The following is an 18,959-nucleotide window of genomic DNA, read 5'->3' on the forward strand; positions in this document are numbered from 1 at the left end:
AGCCAAGGCCGGGCCACCACTTGGAAAAGGCCCGGGCCGGGAGAATACCGGTTAATCTTTAATAATAATAATAATTATACAGGGTGCCCACAAAAACACTCCCTAATTTCAAACAGGTAGAACATGCATCTTCACTGTAATAATGTTTCAGAGTTAGTAACTTCAGATACAGGATATCATTCAGTTTCAGGAAGTATAAGGTAGCATTAAGGAGAGTGTGAGTCCCTCTGGTTGCTCGGTCAATATTGATGTGATACTCCAGTTTGGCCCAGACACTCTCCAATATATCTGGTGTTATCATGCCAGCTGCTCCAGTGATCGAAATATTCAGCTCCTCCAGGGTTGTAGGTGGTACGTCAACTGTGCCCTTCACTTACCCCCAGAGAAAGAGGTCACAAATAGGTCCGGTGACCTCGTAGGCCTCTTGAATAAACTTACTGTGGCCAGCTGTACCGGGGATCGAACCACGGACCTCAGTGTGTTAGCCGATTGCGGTGGTCCGTGGTTCTATCTCTGGTACAGCAGGCAACACTAAGTAAGTTTATTCAGGTATACACAAATACAGTTACAAAGATTATCATACATAGCAACATATATATAGAGAACCCAGGATAACCCAGGATAACCCAAAAAAAGTCAGACAGTGACTTATCCGAATTGAGATCCTTAATATTAGGGCGTCTTTCCTTAAGACACCTGCTGTCCTTGTTTACCTAGCAGTAAGTAGGTACCTGGGTGTTAGTCAACTGGTGTGGGTCGCATCCTGTGTGGAAAATACTGTATATTTTCCAAAAATACAGTGTATTGTAAAGAAGAGAATCGAGGGGAAAGCTCTGCGCCTGTGCTGAGGAGCAGGGGGGAGACGCCATTGCTTTTGAATGTGATACAAACACGTTAGTGTAATGTGCATAGTTTTCGTCGCTCTAGAGGTTATATTGGGCTTAAAACCTCTCAAATAGGAGCCGAAATTGTTGGAATTGGAGTCCTGCATAACGTGAGCATTAAGCAGATGGGCAGGACAGCTTCAGAACCCCAGCAAGTATGTTTTTATGTTTGTGTTTAGAAATTCTGGCCAGTATTTTCTTCATAAACTTTAAGCAAGGGTTTTGAGTATGATACACAGTAATCTCCAGACAAATTGCTGAGTGTTATGATTATAAATTCTCTTTCTGTTACATAAATGTGTATATGTAATCATTTATTAATTTTAATATACAGTCCACATGTTTATATTAAATTTTACCAGAATTCCTGGTGATGCATATTTCATTTGCAATTAATATAGGTCTAGAGCAACTTGTGGATATGACAGTTGTAGGTATCGAAGGGGGACATTTTTTGAGACCTAGGTGTCCCAAAATTCCTACTTGTCTATGTAACTTTGATAAATAATAATTTTCTTTGTTACCATTTACTGGTATGTAAATTTAATTTTCCGCATCCTGGTGACAAAATTAACCTAATTTGCCCGAAATTCTATATAGTATGTCACTGATGTCAGCTCTGGTCTGTGTAAGTTGTACCTATAAAAATATTATTATTATTATTTTTGGGGCTGTATATCCCTTGTGGCTTAGCGCTTCTTTTTGATTATAATAATAATAATAATTATTTTTGGGTTATCCCAGGTTCTCTACACATATGTTGCTATGTATGATAATTCTATGTAACTGTATTTGTGTATACCTGAATAAACTTACTTACTGATAACTGTTCCATGTACTCCCACTGTGTGTTAGTCAGTGGACGGGTGAGCGAGGGGCCAGGAACTGTAACCGAGCGGTAAAGTTGGTTCAGGAGCTGTAACTTAGCATGCCAGGATGCCACCCAAGACAATGTTCTCACTCCTATGTACTGCTGATCCAAGGAATTCACGCTACCCTCGCTTTTCCCTCGGATCAAATACGATTATTTATCATTTTCCAAGCGCTGCGTGATCCTTAAGGGTTTAGCGCTCCTCCACGATGACTATAACAACACGCTGAAGCCAAAGCCACACTATTAGAAAGCTGACTCGAACACGACAGCAATTACAGAAAACGACTTTTTTTAGGGATAAACTCAAGGAAATATATCAAATATTTTATTTAAAGTCAGTAATTATTTTATTAGGCAATTAAATGTTTATTGACATTTCATACATAATATTAAATTATTTAAAAGGATATTATATAGTAATTTTTCTAAAAATTAAAGTAAGATGACCTAATAAAGTCAAATATTGTGATTTATGAGGTGACTTAATGTCTGTGAGAGGCTCCTGAACCTGAGAATTGCAACTATTTTCTTTTTTTTTTTTTTTGACTAAAGCTGATTGCCTCCCATTGTCTTCTCACTGGGAAGGCTGATGAGTTGATGGCTGGTGAAGTAACAAGGCATTAGTTCCTCTGGAGGTTGTTGACGAGGCCTTAGGTTACAAGGAGGCTCTGGCACTAGTTCCCAGGAGCTAGTGCCAAGGCTGCGGCAGCCATCAGAAGCGGCAGCGGGGTAGTGAGAGAAGCTACGTTGCCAGGGATGTTCTTAATAACGTTATCCTTGTTGCTGTCATCTCCACCACCACCATCTGCCGTACATGAAACACAGTACAAGCTTCACTTTCAAAACTCACATTATTATTCCAACATTAATATAAACGTACGCATTTTAAAGACATGTGCTCACATATTTTTTCGACAAATAACTGCTTTTAACTAATAGTTTACTTTATGTCCGCTCAGCTCTGAAGTCACTCGAAATGCCCCTGCAATCTGCCAGAAATGCCCCTGCAATCTGCCAGAAATGCCTCGGCATGATGGTGGCTTTCTTTGTACTTAACAAATCAAAATTGTAATTACACATTGTAACTTTTGCAAAGAAATCAAATCCTTATCTTTTTTTACGGTATGTACATTATGGAAGACTTACCGTCCAGAGGTACGTTTCCATCACCCTTGTTACACTTGGGCGTCTTGCAGTAGGTGAGGTAGATAACCTGGGTAGAGTCTGGGTTCTCTGAGAAGCCGTCTTCCATGCAGTTTTCCTGGCAGCCTCGACCAAAGGACTGCGCCACACCTGCGCCACTCAGCCAGGAGGGGAAGCAGGGATTTTGAATCAGAATTTCCAGCTTGAAAGTCCCATTACCGTGAATGGAACATCTAACTCACAATGCATTGCATACTAGTGGTCTACTTTTGTACCTAACAATGTCTTAATAAATGTAAATTACATTATCTTTGTACAGCATAAAAATTAATAAGAATTTGAATGCCTTGGCTGCAACAACTCACAACTAATCAACAAGTTAAAAACGCAAACTTGACAATGGCTCGATTCTTTTCGACTTGATAATGCGTCATCAAAGGCCAAAATGTTATTTAGAGTCCATTGCAGTTTCAGTTTTTTGTTAGCTGAAATAAAGGATAATTAGACATCGAAATACACAAAAAATGCTGTATATTAAGGCCTAATTCCTTATTGTCAGGTGTGTACAACATTCACCATTCCTGACCTTCTCTAGCACTTCTACTCTCCATACATCTTCATACTGTATATATATTATTGTTTTGTAGATGAATGGTTCAGAGAACCGACATGTTGATAAATTAGACACATGTGCAACTCTTGGGTATCTTTATTGAGGAAACGTTTCGCCACACAGTGGCTTCATCAGTCCATACATAGGAGAAACTTGAAGAACAGGAGGAGAATGAGGTAATCAGTCCCTCAACCTTGAGTCGATGTGTTCAGTCCATCAATCTTGAGTAGAATGATTGATGGACTGAACACATCGACTCAAGGTTGAGGGACTGATTACCTCATTCTCCTCCTGTTCTTCAAGTTTCTCCTATGTATGGACTGATGAAGCCACTGTGTGGCGAAACGTTTCCTCAATAAAGATACCCAAGAGTTGCACATGTGTCTAATTTATCATATATTATTGTGGTCATCAAACCTAGTTCACATTATGTCTCTCACTGTTTAACATTATCTACTGTATATATCTCACGTTGATAGACTGCTCACTCACCTCAGGACTGGCACACTGACTCAACGTTACCTGAGAGGAAATCATCCGCTTTCTAGATGTTAAAACATGACTCACTGAATTGTAATAACAAATGAATCACAGAACGGGTGGGGATTGAACCAGGGGCAAGTGAGTTCTAAAACTCACAGGCCAGTGCGTTAATAACTTGACCAGCTGGTTCTGTTAAGATTCATTCAATTAGTTATATTTCTGTATTTCATCGGGAGGTTAGCATGGGCCACCAATGTTACCACAAATGCAAATGTTTACAGACGAATCCCACACTAATCTGTAATCGCCTGCATTAGTGTTCACAATCGTGGCCCATGCTAACCTTCCTATGGTGTATAGAAATATTAGAGTCAGCTGGCCCAGTGGTTAACGCACTGGCCTGTGAATTTTAGGATCCATCTGTCATGGGTTCAAATCCCACCCAGTCAGTGATTTCCTAGAACATATCAACACCGTGGCTGGAACAATCAAATTACACTTTCCACAGGAGATAGATTTCACACGACTTTTCGATCTTTCCAAGACCTTATGAAGTCTTCCAGATTTTTTCACCTTATTATTTCTCGACATGTTTTCTGGTTCCCTATTTTGTGTTGCTCAGTCGTGGCTTGACAATGAACCACAGTGTGAATCAGTCACTCAGATATGATGGTTGAGAAGGTGAGTGTAGTTTGCTCCCCTGATTATATCCTCATCTTGCCTACACTTGCAGCTATACCTGCAAGTACACCTGCTGCTACACCTGCAGGTACACCTACAGCTACACCTGCAGCCACGGCGCTTCACTCACCTGGAGTCTCCAGGTACTCCTGACGAGTGATGGTGCAGCAGATATTTTCACCTTGCTTGCAGTCTGTGATGGGCGACCCGTTGACCACATGTTCTGGGTCGCTCAGACACGTCATGTCGTTCCCACTAGTCACACACGTATAACACTGGAGACCTGTGGCACACAACACATGCACGATGAGCACATGAGAAGGAGAGAGAGAGTGAGAGAGAGAGAGAGAGAGAGAGAGAGAGAGAGAGAGAGAGAGAGAGAGAGAGAGAGAGAGAGAGAGAGAGAGAGAGAGAGAGAGAGAGAGAGAGAGAGGATAGCATAACATGCTAATCTACTTAAGGATAATGAATGCAACATCTCACACAATTCACCAAGTTGAGGTTAATTAAGATAAGTCCCAGAAAAAGTAGACATATCTACACTAGCAGGCAGCCTCGACAATTTCATTAAATTTTTTTCCCATCCAAAAATTTAAATATAAAAATATTGCCGCGAGCAGCTAAATAAATATACTTTCTTTCGGGGGTTTATATATATATGTTACCTTGCGCTGGTGGAGGAAGAGCCGCCAGGCTGACGAGAATCATCAACAGCAGAGTCTTCATTGTCGCCACAATCACTTCCAAACTACCTTGAAAACAGATACAATCACCAAACCTTACAAATCTGGTTGTAGAACCAGCACAGCATGAGAACCCAGCAATTGTGTGTGCAAGAGTGAGCGAGAGAGAGAGAGAATAGTGAGCCAGGGAGATATACACACATTCCACTACATACACGCACCAATACTGACTCTTAGGTTTATCATAAGCTGTCCTATCTTCTTATCTTTCCTTTATCTCTCATTATCTTAATAAGAATTACGTTCATTTCAGTCCCCCCATGATCACAGAAATTTATCTCCGTATTGAATAACCTTTCTCACAGACAGAACTACGGTAGTGCTATGGGGAATCCACTGGCACAACCATAACCAATATTTTTTCCAGAAAATACTTTGATAATTAATCATTAACACAGACTTTACTTCCTGGTCAATTATAGATGTCATGTCGAGGATGACTTTTCCGTTTCTCCAAACTGATAATATTTTGAGACCTTCCTCGGATAATTAAACAATATTTAATCGTCCAGCAAACTCGAAAACAATGGGAAACAGAAGGTAATTGTCCGTACCTTGATGTTATAATTACTATAACTGTCCATGTTATGACCAACAAGTAAAAATATCTGTAACATTGTTTTCCCAGAACTTTGTACTGACTCACCTGTTTGTACTCAACTATTTGTGGTTGCAGGGGTCGAGACATAGCTCCTGGCTCCGCCTCTTCACTGGTCCCCACTATTGTGTACTCACCTATTTGTGGTTGCAGGGGTCGAGTCTTAGCTCCTGGCCCCGCCTCTTCACCGGTTGCTACTAGGCCCTCTCTCTCCCCGCTCCATGAGCTTTATCAAACCTCGTCTTAAAACTGTGTATGGTTCCTGCCTCCACTACGTCATTTTCTAGGCTATTCCACTGCCTTACAACTCTATGACTGAAGAAATACTTCCTACTATCTCTCTGACTCATTTGTGTCTTCAACTTCCAATTGTGGCCTCTTGTTTCTGTGTCCCCTCCCTGGAACATCCTGTCTTTGTCCACCTTGTCTATTCCACGCAGTATTTTATATGTCGTTATCATGTCTCCCCTGACCCTCCTGTCCTCCAGTGTCGTCAGTGTGTATATAATCCAAGCTTTATAGCAACATTCCCAAAGCAAATCTATTTAAAGACTTATTTTGCTACCAGAAAAAAATCTTATAATGATTTCTAGAAGCCAATACGAGTGTTTTAATAAATGTTTAATAATAATAATAATAATAATAATAATAATAATAATAATAATAATAATAATAATAATAATAATAATAATAATAATAATAGTAATAATAACAACAACAACAATAATAATAATAATAATAATAATAATAATAATAATAATAATAATAATAATAATAATAATAATAATAATAATAATAGTAATAATAACAACAACAATAATAATAATAATAATAATAATAATAATAATAATAATAATAATAGTAATAATAATAATAATAATAATAATAATAATAATAATAATAATAATAATAATAATAATAATTGTTACTTCTACAAGTACATGGTACAATTACTGGAATTGTCTAAAACCCACGTACCATAAACCACACTGATACTCACGTACCATAAACCACACTGACACTCACGTACCATAAACCACACTGATACTCACGTACCATAAACCACACTGACACTCACGTACCATAAACCACACTGACACTCACGTACCATAAACCACACTGACACTCACGTACCATAAACCACACTGACACTCACGTACCATAAACCACACTGACACTCAAGTACCATAAACCACACTGATACTCACGTACCATAAACCACACTGACACTCACGTACCATAAACCACACTGATACTCACGTACCATAAACCACACTGACACTCACGTACCATAAACCACACTGACACTCACGTACCATAAACCACACTGACACTCAAGTACCATAAACCACACTGATACTCACGTACCATAAACCACACTGACACTCACGTACCATAAACCACACTGATACTCACGTACCATAAACCACACTGATATTCACGTACCATAAACCACACTGACACTCACGTACCATAAACCACACTGACACTCACGTACCATAAACCACACTGACACTCACGTACCATAAACCACACTGACACTCACGTACCATAAACCACACTGACACTCACGTACCATAAACCACACTGACACTCAAGTACCATAAACCACACTGATACTCACGTACCATAAACCACACTGATACTCACGTACCATAAACCACACTGATACTCACGTATCATAAACCACACTGATACCCACGTATCATAAACCACACTGATACCCACGTATCATAAACCACACTGATACCCACGTACCATAAACCACACTGACACTCACGTACCATAAACCACACTGACACTCACGTACCATAAACCACACTGACACTCACGTATCATAAACCACACTGATACCCACGTATCATAAACCACACTGATACCCACGTATCATAAACCACACTGACACTCACGTATCATAAACCACACTGACACTCAAGTACCATAAACCACACTGATACTCACGTACCATAAACCACACTGACACTCACGTACCATAAACCACACTGATACTCACGTACCATAAACCACACTGACACTCACGTACCATAAACCACACTGACACTCACGTACCATAAACCACACTGACACTCAAGTACCATAAACCACACTGATACTCACGTACCATAAACCACACTGACACTCACGTACCATAAACCACACTGATACTCACGTACCATAAACCACACTGATACTCACGTACCATAAACCACACTGACACTCACGTACCATAAACCACACTGACACTCACGTACCATAAACCACACTGACACTCACGTACCATAAACCACACTGACACTCACGTACCATAAACCACACTGACACTCACGTACCATAAACCACACTGACACTCAAGTACCATAAACCACACTGATACTCATGTACCATAAACCACACTGACAGTCACGTACCATAAACCACACTGATACTCACGTACCATAAACCACACTGACACTCACGTACCATAAACCACACTGATACTCACGTACCATAAACCACACTGATACTCACGTATCATAAACCACACTGATACCCACGTATCATAAACCACACTGATACCCACGTATCATAAACCACACTGATACCCACGTACCATAAACCACACTGACACTCACGTACCATAAACCACACTGACACTCACGTACCATAAACCACACTGACACTCACGTATCATAAACCACACTGATACCCACGTATCATAAACCACACTGATACCCACGTACCATAAACCACACTGACACTCACGTATCATAAACCACACTGATACCCACGTCTCATAAACCACACTGATACCCACGTACCATAAACCACACTGACACTCACGTATCATAAACCACACTAATACCCACGTACCATAAACCACACTGATACTCACGTACCATAAACCACACTGATACTAACGTACTATAAACCACACTGATACTCACGTACCATAAACCACACTGATACTAACATACTATAAACCACACTGATACCCACGTACCATAAACCACACTGATACTCACGTACCATAAACCACACTGACACTCACGTACTATAAACCACACTGATACTCACGTACCATAAACCACACTGATACTCACGTACCATAAACCACACTGATACTCACGTACCATAAACCACACTGATACCCACGTACCATAAACCACACTGACACTCACGTATCATAAACCACACTGATACCCACGTATCATAAACCACACTGACACTCACGTATCATAAACCACACTGATACTCACGTACCATAAACCACACTGATACTCACGTACCATAAATCACACTGATACTCACGTACCATAAACCACACTGGTACTCACGTACCATAAACCACACTGATACTCACGTATCATAAATCACACTGATACTCACATACCATAAACCACACTGATACTCACGTACCATAAACCACACTGATACTCACGTACCATAAACCACACTGATACTCACGTACCATAAACCACACTGATATTCACGTACTATAAACCACACTGATACTAACGTACTATAAACCACACTGATACTCACGTACCATAAACCACACTGATACTCACGTACCATAAACCACACTGTAACTCAGGTACCATAAACCCAAGTGAAACTCATATTTAGCTGTCTTCAAAAACGCATGTTCAATAAACCCCATTAAACCACCTGTTTATCATTGACATTAAACCCTCATGTTTAATAAATATACAAAGATTACAAAAGTTAGTAAAAATGATTAAAGTTAAATAACATTAGAGGATAACAGGTGGATCAGGTGACGTGTATCAGGAACTGGTGATTATCAGGTAGATATGAACCCTGTTGATGGAGGAGGGCCCTGCAATGGCCCCGGGAGGGCCCCGGGAGGGCCCCGCCAGAACATCACATGTACATCACCTGTTTTTCGATGTTCCACATTCTCGTTGGCTTTAAATCCAGCCATTGTTCACTGTGTTCCACCCGCCAGTGTTGTTCACCAGCCGTGGAACAAATCCAGCCATTGTTCACTGTGTTCCACCCGCCAGTGTTGTTCACCAGCCGTGGAACAACTCCAGCCATTGTTCACTGTGTTCCACCCGCCAGTGTTGTTCACCAACCGTGGAACAACTCCAGCCATTGTTCACTGTGTTCCACCCGCCAGTGTTGTTCACCAGCCGTGGAACAACTCCAGCCATTGTTCACTGTGTTCCACCCGCCAGTGTTGTTCACCAGCCGTGGAACAACTCCAGCCATTGTTCACTGTGTTCCACCCGCCAGTGTTGTTCACCAGCCGTGGAACAACGACTCAAATGAAAGTCAACAATTAGATTTTGGCACCGAAGTGGCTAGTGTATTGTGCACTCCTTAGCCATCCTGTGCACGGGAGCACAACAGCATATCAGTACACAAGAAGCCTATCAACTAGGCCTCCCCAAAGAGCCAACGAAAATGTGAAACAACCTAAAAAAGATTTTGTTAACAATAATAATAATAATAATAATAATAATAATAATAATAATAATAATAATAATAATAATAATAATAATAATAATAATAATAATAATACTATCTTTATTTCTACAAGTACATGTTTGAGGTATACAGACCATACCTGACATCAGTAACATACTACTATATAGAAAGCCGCTTGTTATGCTGAGCATTTCCCGCAAATTATGTCAATTTTGTCCCAGGATGCGACCCACACCAGTCCACTAACACCCAGGTACTCATTATACTGATGAGTGAACAGGGACATCAGGTGTCTTATGGAAACACGTCCCTAATGTTTTCCAGCCGTACCGGAGATTTGAACTCCGGACCTCAGTGTTTGAAGTGAGTGCGCTAGCGACCGAGCCACGGGACACCTTATAAAATACCGAAAAGGTGAAGATTAGGACACATGTACAATAGTTGAGTATCTTTATTGTTGAAACGTTTCGCCTACACAGTAGATTTCGTCAGTCAAATACAGACACAGCAGAAGTAGTAATGATGTAAAGATGATGTAACCAGTCCATCAACCTTGGAGAAAAAGTATTTGAGGTGGTCAGTCCCTCAGCCTGGAGAAGAGTTCAGCACCATGGTCTGGAACAAGGTGGTCAGTCCCTCAGCCTGGAGAAGAGTTCAGCACCATGGTCTGGAACAAGGTGGTCAGTCCCTCAGCCTGGAGAAGAGTTCAGCACCATGGTCTGGAACAAGGTGGTCAGTCCCTCAGCCTGGAGAAGAGTTCAGCACCATGGTCTGGAACAAGGTGGTCAGTCCCTCAGCCTGGAGAAGAGTTCAGCACCATGGTCTGGAACAAGGTGGTCAGTCCCTCAGCCTGGAGAAGAGTTCAGCACCATGGTCTGGAACAAGGTGGTTAGTCCCTCAACCTGGAGAAGAGTTCAGCACCATGGTCTGGAACAAGGTGGTCAGTCCCTCAGCCTGGAGAAGAGTTCAGCACCATGGTCTGGAACAAGGTGGTTAGTCCCTCAACCTGGAGAAGAGTTCAGCACCATGGTCTGGAACAAGGTGGTCAGTCCCTCAGCCTGGAGAAGAGTTCAGCACCATGTTCTGGAACAAGGTGGTTAGTCCCTCAGCCTGGAGAAGAGTTCAGCACCATGGTCTGGAACAAGGTGGTTAGTCCCTCAGCCTGGAGAAGAGTTCAGCACCATGGTCTGGAACAAGGTGGTTAGTCCCTCAACCTGGAGAAGAGTTCAGCACCATGGTCTGGAACAAGGTGGTCAGTCCCTCAGCCTGGAGAAGAGTTCAGCACCATGGTCTGGAACAAGGTGGTTAGTCCCTCAACCTGGAGAAGAGTTCAGCACCATGGTCTGGAACAAGGTGGTCAGTCCCTCAGCCTGGAGAAGAGTTCAGCACCATGTTCTGGAACAAGGTGGTTAGTCCCTCAGCCTGGAGAAGAGTTCAGCACCATGGTCTGGAACAAGGTGGTTAGTCTCTCAGCCTGGAGAAGAGTTCAGCACCATGGTCTGGAACAAGGTGGTTAGTCCCTCAGCCTGGAGAAGAGTTCAGCACCATGGTCTGGAACAAGGTGGTCAGTCCCTCAGCCTGGAGAAGAGTTCAGCACCATGTTCTGGAACAAGGTGGTTAGTCCCTCAGCCTGGAGAAGAGTTCAGCACCATGGTCTGGAACAAGGTGTTCAGTCCCTCAGCCTGGAGAAGAGTTCAGCAATTAGCTATCTGACTCTGACTAACAATGTCAGAGTCATGTTGTTAGTCGTTAGTAGCGGAGGCTGGTTCCTGCCCTCTGACAGTCAGTCAGGTCTCTGACCACTGAAGCTGATAGTCAGTCAGGTTTCTGATCACTGAAACTGACAGCTAGTCATTACTTCGTCAGTCTCTGACGTCAGCACACAAAATATTGGCGTTATCATGAGAGAGTTAATACTGCCAATGATAACACAGCGAGTTATCATGCCACAGCGTGGGATATATGTGTTGCGAAAAAGTCTTAGGTGCTGCTCACACACACACACACACACACAGGGGGCCAGGAACTATGACTTGACTCCTGTAACCACAGCTAGGTGAGCACACACACACACGTATGTGTATGTGAATCGACCCCTGCAACCACAATTAGGTGAGTACACACACAGGGATGTTAGGAAGTATTTCTTCAGCCTTAGAGTTGTCAGGCAGTGGACCAATCTGGAAAGTGATGTAGAGGAGGCAGGATCCATACATAGCTTTAAGAAGAGGTATGATAAAGCTCATGGAGCAGGGAGAGAGTAGACCTGGTACCGGCTAGCAAAGAGGAGGGGCCAGGAGCTGTGAATCGACCTCTCCAACCACAAATAGGCGAGTACACACACGTTGCTAAGACCTGGGTCAGGAAGCTATTTCAAAAGTCCTTTTTTCGTGGCACCTGGAAAAGATTTTATTAGGAATGTTAAGCCGGAGGAAGACGAGTAACCCGAGATAACCCAGCAGTTAGGATGTCATCCAGGACTGTCTGGCTTATTTCTATATGATATGTCTTTAAGGACCCCAGGATGACACCCACACCAGTCGACTAACACTGAGAACTTACTGCTAGGTGAACAGGGGCAGAAGGTGTGAGATGACTAACGCCCAGGTACCTATGTACTGCTAGGCAAACAGTGACAGCAGGTGTAAGATGACTAACGCCCAGGTACATACTTACTGCTAGGTGAACAGTAACAGCAGGTGTAAGATAACTAACGCCCAGGTACATGCTTATTGCTAGGTGAACAGGGACAGCAGGTGCCATGCCCAACCTGAAGTCTACCTGTGTTGCAAGAGTTCTTTAATGTGTGATGCTGGTAGGAAATAACTGTAGACTGTATCATGGAGACGTATATTCAGTAAAAGTGGAAGAGTCCAGCCTCTCTGCTGGTCTGGTGGGACTACTTGGAGATGAAATAAAATCGTGTAGCCTAGCTGGCTGCTTCAAATAGGAGTCACATGACTCGAAGCTTGGCTAGTGAGACTCTCTATAAATGGTATTACACCAAATATGTATCTTACACAAGTATTACACTATTGACAGCTCGGCGACGCTAACATACGGCGTCCTCGATGTACAGCTAAAAACTAATACTTAACATAGCCGGCAGACATTTCAGGCTCTGGACTGATTCTATACAATGCAAAGGAAACGTTGTACAATAAACACATGAGACACCAGAACATAATGTATTACAAATCATGGTGGATCATAGGGATTAATGAGATTACACATGGACAAATGAGATTGATCGATCATTATTCATGTGATCTATGAATTCTGAGGAAACTTAATTACAAAGAGGGAAATTTAACAAAAAAAAAAAAACTGTGCACTCCAGTTTTTTTTTACTATTCAATCTCAGAATTCGGAGAGAACATGAACACAAAAAAAAATTGATCCAGGATTAAGTGGACATACTGTAAGTCTTACTACACACAGTAGAGTACTCATTAGACTATACTATTCATCTAGAGTTATTTACATTTATCCCCAAGTCTTCTAAGGTGAGATTTACATACGCAGAGTGGTCGTCATCTCTAGGAGTCCCAGAAGCTGTATTAGTGACTCTTGTAACTTCTGTTGTTGACTTGTGAAGTGTTTCTCGTATTCTTCTGAAGGCACTCTGAGCTAAGCTGCTACAAGGACCTACAAAACCATCTTCATTGTAGTTTGATTTCGTAGTGGAATATAACAACTCATACGGTAAACATTTATCTACGTCATACAATGCATAATGTGGAATATCCCCTCTTTTTCTTCCCCTCCTCTCTCTCTCTCTCTCTCTCTCTCTCTCTCTCTCTCTCTCTCTCTCTCTCTCTCTCTCTCTCTCTCTCTCTCCCTCTCTCTCTCTCTCTCTCTCTATCTCTCTCTCTCTCTCTCTCTCTCTCTCTCTCTCTCTCTCTCTCTCTCTCTCTCTCTCTCTCTCTCTCTCTCTCTCTCTCTCTCTGCCTTCTTCCGTCTCTTCCCCCTTCCCCCCACCTTCTCACCAGGGCCTTGCCCAAATTCCAGGTAAATGGCGTGGAACCCTCGACTACCAGTCTTGCTGCTGAGATTACAAGAACCTTGTTTGAACCTTCTCTGTTCAGACCTCAACTAACCCGTGTTGATTCAGACCTCATCCAACTCCACATAGCACACAATAACACCACATAACACAATAACACCACATAACACAATAGCACCACACAGCACAAAATAACACCACATAAAACAATAACACCACATAACACAATAACACCATATAACACAATAACACCACCTAACAAAATAACACCACTTAACACAAAAACATCACATAACACAGTAAAGCCACATAGCACACAATAACACCACATAACACAATAACATAACACAACAACACATAGCACAATAACAACACATAACACAATAACACAACATAATACAATAACAACACATAACATAACACAATAACACCACATAACACCAAGTCAGCAACAGAGTTTAAAGTGCAAATTAAATACTGAAATTAAATGCCCCAGTTTAAACGATAAATATAAAAGACTATTGGTTAAGTCTCAGAAAGCATCGTTCAGTTTAAATGGCCAAGTTTAAATAACGTGGATAAATGCTCTAGCTTTAAGTACGGAGTTAAATAGCTAAGTTTTAATATCGGGGTTTAATACAGTAGTCTAAACCCCGGTAAGAGACGAGAGTTAAATGACTGAGTTTAAATGGCCAGGTAACTTTCCATGAGGTGGAATATAAAATATTTTGAAAACGGTCGATAATCTGAGAAATAATCCCATGAAATCCTCTTAAGTGTAAACATTGTAGTTTCCAGATTATTCAATCCGGTAATTATACATCTATTTTATAACTAACTAAAAAATTAGCTGACGACGCAACTGATGGCATCACATCGGCAATAATGTGTAGGTTATATATTACGAAATTAATATGCATTGTATCTTTTTTGTTAATTAATATTTAATGTTTGTAGAGTCTGCTGAGTGACAACCATGTCACGCGGGTAACTATGACAACCTCTGCAGTGACAGCCTCAGTGCGCGGAGAACCTCCGCTGAGTCAACAAGTTGGTTATATCGCTCTTGTTTCTAATCGAATTTTTAATTTTTCCTTGAAAATTGGCCATTATTTATAGAACTTTGAACCTGAACTTTTAATATTTTATAAACATTAATAAGTTCTAAAATTCTGCGTGGAAAGATCGCCACTATTGTTTGTAGTTTTATAGATATACATTTTTCAATATAATTTTGGATTGACATTTATTGTTATTTTAAATAATCATAAGTAAACAAAAAAGTCATATAATAAAAAACGTAATTATTTTTTTAGACTTTTATTTTGCATGTTTTCATTTAAGTAAATTTTTACTTTATTAATAGATGATATATTAATTTAGGTACCTACTTACTGTTAGGTGATGGTAATATAGGTACCTACTTACTGTTAGACGATGGCAATATAGGTACCTACTTACTGCTATGTGATGGTAATATAGGTACCTACTTACTGCTAGGTGATGGTCATATAAGTACCTACTTACTGCTAGGTGATGGTAATATAGGTACCTACTTACTGCTAGGTGATGGTAATATAAGTACCTACTTACTGTTAGGTGATGGTAATACAGGTACCTACTTACTGTTAGGTGATAGTAATATAAGTACCTACTTACTGCTAGGTGATGGTAATACAGGTACCTACTTACTGCTAGGTGATGGTAATATAGGTACCTACTTACTGCTAGGTGATGGTAATATAGGTATCTACTTACTGCTAGGTGATGGTAATATAGGTACCTACTTACTGCTAGGTGATGGTAATATAGGTACCTACTTACTGCTAGGTGATGGTAATATAGGTACCTACTTACTGCTAGGTGATGGTAATATAAGTATCTACTTACTGCTAGGTGATGGTAATATAGGTACCTACTTACTGTTAGATGATGGTAATATAGGTACCTACTACTGCTAGGTGATGGTAATATAGGTACCTACTTACTGCTAGGTGATGGTTATATAGGTACCTACTTACTGCTAGGTGATGGTAATATAGGTACCTACTTACTGCTAGGTGGTGGTAATATAGGTACCTACTTACTGTTAGGTGATGGTAATATAAGTACCTATTTACTGCTAGGTGATGGTAATATAGGTACCTACTTACTGCTAGGTGATGGTAATATAGGTACCTACTTACTGCTAGGTGATTGTAATATAAGTACCTACTTACTGCTAGGTGATGGTAATATAGGTACCTACTTACTGCTAGGTGATGGTAATATAGGTACCTACTTACTGCTAGGTGATGGTCGTATAAGTACCTACTTACTGCTAGGTGATGGTAATATAAGTACCTACTTAATGCTAGGTGATGGTAATATAGGTACCTACTTAATGCTAGGTGATGGTAATATAGGTACCTACTTACTGCTAGGTGATGGTAATATAAGTACCTACTTACTACTAGGTGATGGTAATATAGGTACCTACTTACTGCTAGGTGATGGTAATATAAGTACCTACTTACTGCTAGGTGATGATAATTTAAGTACGTACTTAATGCTAGGTGTTGGTAATACAGGTACCTACTTAATGCTAGGTGATGGTAATATAGGTACCTACTTACTGCTAGGTGATGGTAATATAGGTACCTACTTACAGCTAGGTGATGGTAATATAGGTACCTGCTTACTGTTAGGTGATGGTGGTGGTAGCAGTGGCAGTAATACTGGCAGTAGTGGTGGAAGTAGTGGTGGCAGTAATGGTAGTAGTAGTGGCAGTAGTGGTGGTAGTAGTGGTGGCAGTAATGGTGATAGTGGTGGTAGTAGTGGTGGCAGTAATGGTAGTAGTAGTGGCAGTAGTGGTGGTAGTAGTGGTGGCAGTAATGGTGATAGTGGTGGTAGTAGTGGTGGCAGTAATGGTATTAGTAGTGGCAGTAGTGGTGGTAGTAGTGGTGGCAGTAATGGTGATAGTGGTGGTAGTAGTGGTGGCAGTAATAGTGGTAGTAACCACAATTTACCCACAAAGAGGCTGACACTGTCACTACCTAACACCTTCGTCAGATCACCAGTGTGAGGGTGACGACCTCTGTGGCATGTCCTGCCCTGGGGCATGATACCAACTCTGGGTATCACACTGCCCACAGACTGGCATTATACCAGCCTGGAGAATGATACCACCCAGTTACTAACATCATACCAGCCTGGAGAATGATACCACCCAGTTACTAACATCATACCAGCCTGGAGAATGATACCACCCAGTTACTAACATCATACCAGCCTGGAGAATGATACCACCCAGTTACTAACATCATACCAGCCTGGAGAATGATACCACCCAGCTACTAACATCATACCAGCCTGGAGAATGATACCACCCAGTTACTAACATCATACCAGCCAGGAGAATGATACCACCCAGTTACTAACATCATACCAGCCTGGAAAATGATACCACCCAGTTACTAACATCATACCAGCCTGGAGAATGATACCACCCAGCTACTAACATCATACCAGCCTGGAGAATGATACCACCCAGTTACTAACATCATACCAGCCTGGAGAATGATGATACCTACTCGCAGGTATGACATCATCCTAGCTTATAATAACTATTATCAAATATTTTGTCAATGTATTTACAAGTAAATTTTGTTTTAGATTTAAAATCAGAAGTAATGGTTTGTTGATGCTGCTGACTGAAGATGGTTTAAAACTGGACGAAAGTACCTCAGGTGTTTGTGGCCACTGTTGTAGTGTGTGTTTGTGCTCACTTATTTGTGGATGCAGCTGTCGATTCACAGCTCCCGGCCCCACCTCTTCGCTGGTCGCTACTAGGTCTACACTCCCTGCTCTAAGGGCTTTATCGTATCTCTTCCTAAAGCTATGTATGAATCCTGCTTCCACTACATGTGTGTGTGTGTGTCTTTCCCTGGGTAAAGCTTTCACCCCTGGGGCAGGAATAACGGGGCAACATTAGCGGTGGGCATCAAAGGGCTGGCTTGTGTCGGTCTTTTGGTAAGCATATATGACAGGTGTTAGCACAGTGCCCAACCTGACCCAGCCTTCATGATGGTAGTAGTGATGGTAGTGGTGATGGTGGTGGTGATGGTGGTGGTGATGGTGGTAGTGATGATGGTGGTAGTGGTGGTAATGAGGATGGCAGTGGTGGTGCCTATGAGGAAGTAATAGCAATTAAAAACCCAAGATGTTATTGTGCATTAATGGAAATGATTCATTCTGGTCAGTTATGGGAACATTGATAAAATTACATCTCACATTAAAGCTGGTCACAGCTTAAGATCACAACGCTTGAATTATGCCTCAAAAAGCTTATAAACACGTATAATAACCAAGTCAAGGTCTTTTTTTATATAAATTCTTCATGATAAGTTAGATAAAACTTGGTATATTAAGTTTAGAAAATAGCGGAAGAGTCGTGTAAATATGTAATGTGTGTCGGATGTGAAGACTTTCCATTGTCACGATCAACATCCAGCACTGATC

General features: G+C 41.2%; 1 protein-coding gene across 2 annotated transcripts; it reads right to left on the bottom strand.

Annotated features, from left to right (window-relative positions):
- Positions 1-2,081: 2,081 nt before the first annotated feature.
- Positions 2,082-5,592, bottom strand: LOC128702706 (uncharacterized). Of its 2 annotated transcripts, none has more exons than XM_070102022.1 (4): positions 5,344-5,592; positions 4,809-4,961; positions 2,905-3,051; positions 2,082-2,563 (listed from the first exon to the last, which is right to left on the bottom strand). In XM_070102022.1, the coding sequence occupies exons 1-4, from the start codon at positions 5,402-5,404 to the stop codon at positions 2,433-2,435; spliced, it is 492 nt and encodes a 163-aa protein (XP_069958123.1). In that variant the 5' UTR covers positions 5,405-5,592; the 3' UTR covers positions 2,082-2,432. The 2 variants fall into 2 exon arrangements, with proteins under 2 accessions (XP_069958123.1, XP_069958124.1); XM_070102023.1 differs by lacking the exon at positions 2,082-2,563 and adding an exon at positions 2,652-2,769.
- Between the last annotated feature and the right edge of the window lie 13,367 nt (positions 5,593-18,959).

This window comes from Cherax quadricarinatus, chromosome 79 (genome assembly GCF_038502225.1).
Source record: "Cherax quadricarinatus isolate ZL_2023a chromosome 79, ASM3850222v1, whole genome shotgun sequence".
In the NCBI taxonomy this organism is placed as follows: Eukaryota; Metazoa; Arthropoda; class Malacostraca; order Decapoda; family Parastacidae; genus Cherax; species Cherax quadricarinatus.

What these genes read in the sequence shown, in the direction of transcription:
- LOC128702706 (XM_070102022.1), bottom strand. Translation starts at nt 5,404, where the DNA reads ATGAAGACTCTGCTGTTGATGATTCTCGTCAGCCTGGCGGCTCTTCCT. An exon ending in GGAGTACCTGGAGACTCCAG is followed by an intron (nt 3,052 to 4,808) that starts GTGAGTGAAGCG and finishes TGAGTGGCGCAG; the next exon opens with GTGTGGCGCAGTCCTTTGGT. An exon ending in TGGAAACGTACCTCTGGACG is followed by an intron (nt 2,564 to 2,904) that starts GTAAGTCTTCCA and finishes CATGTACGGCAG; the next exon opens with ATGGTGGTGGTGGAGATGAC.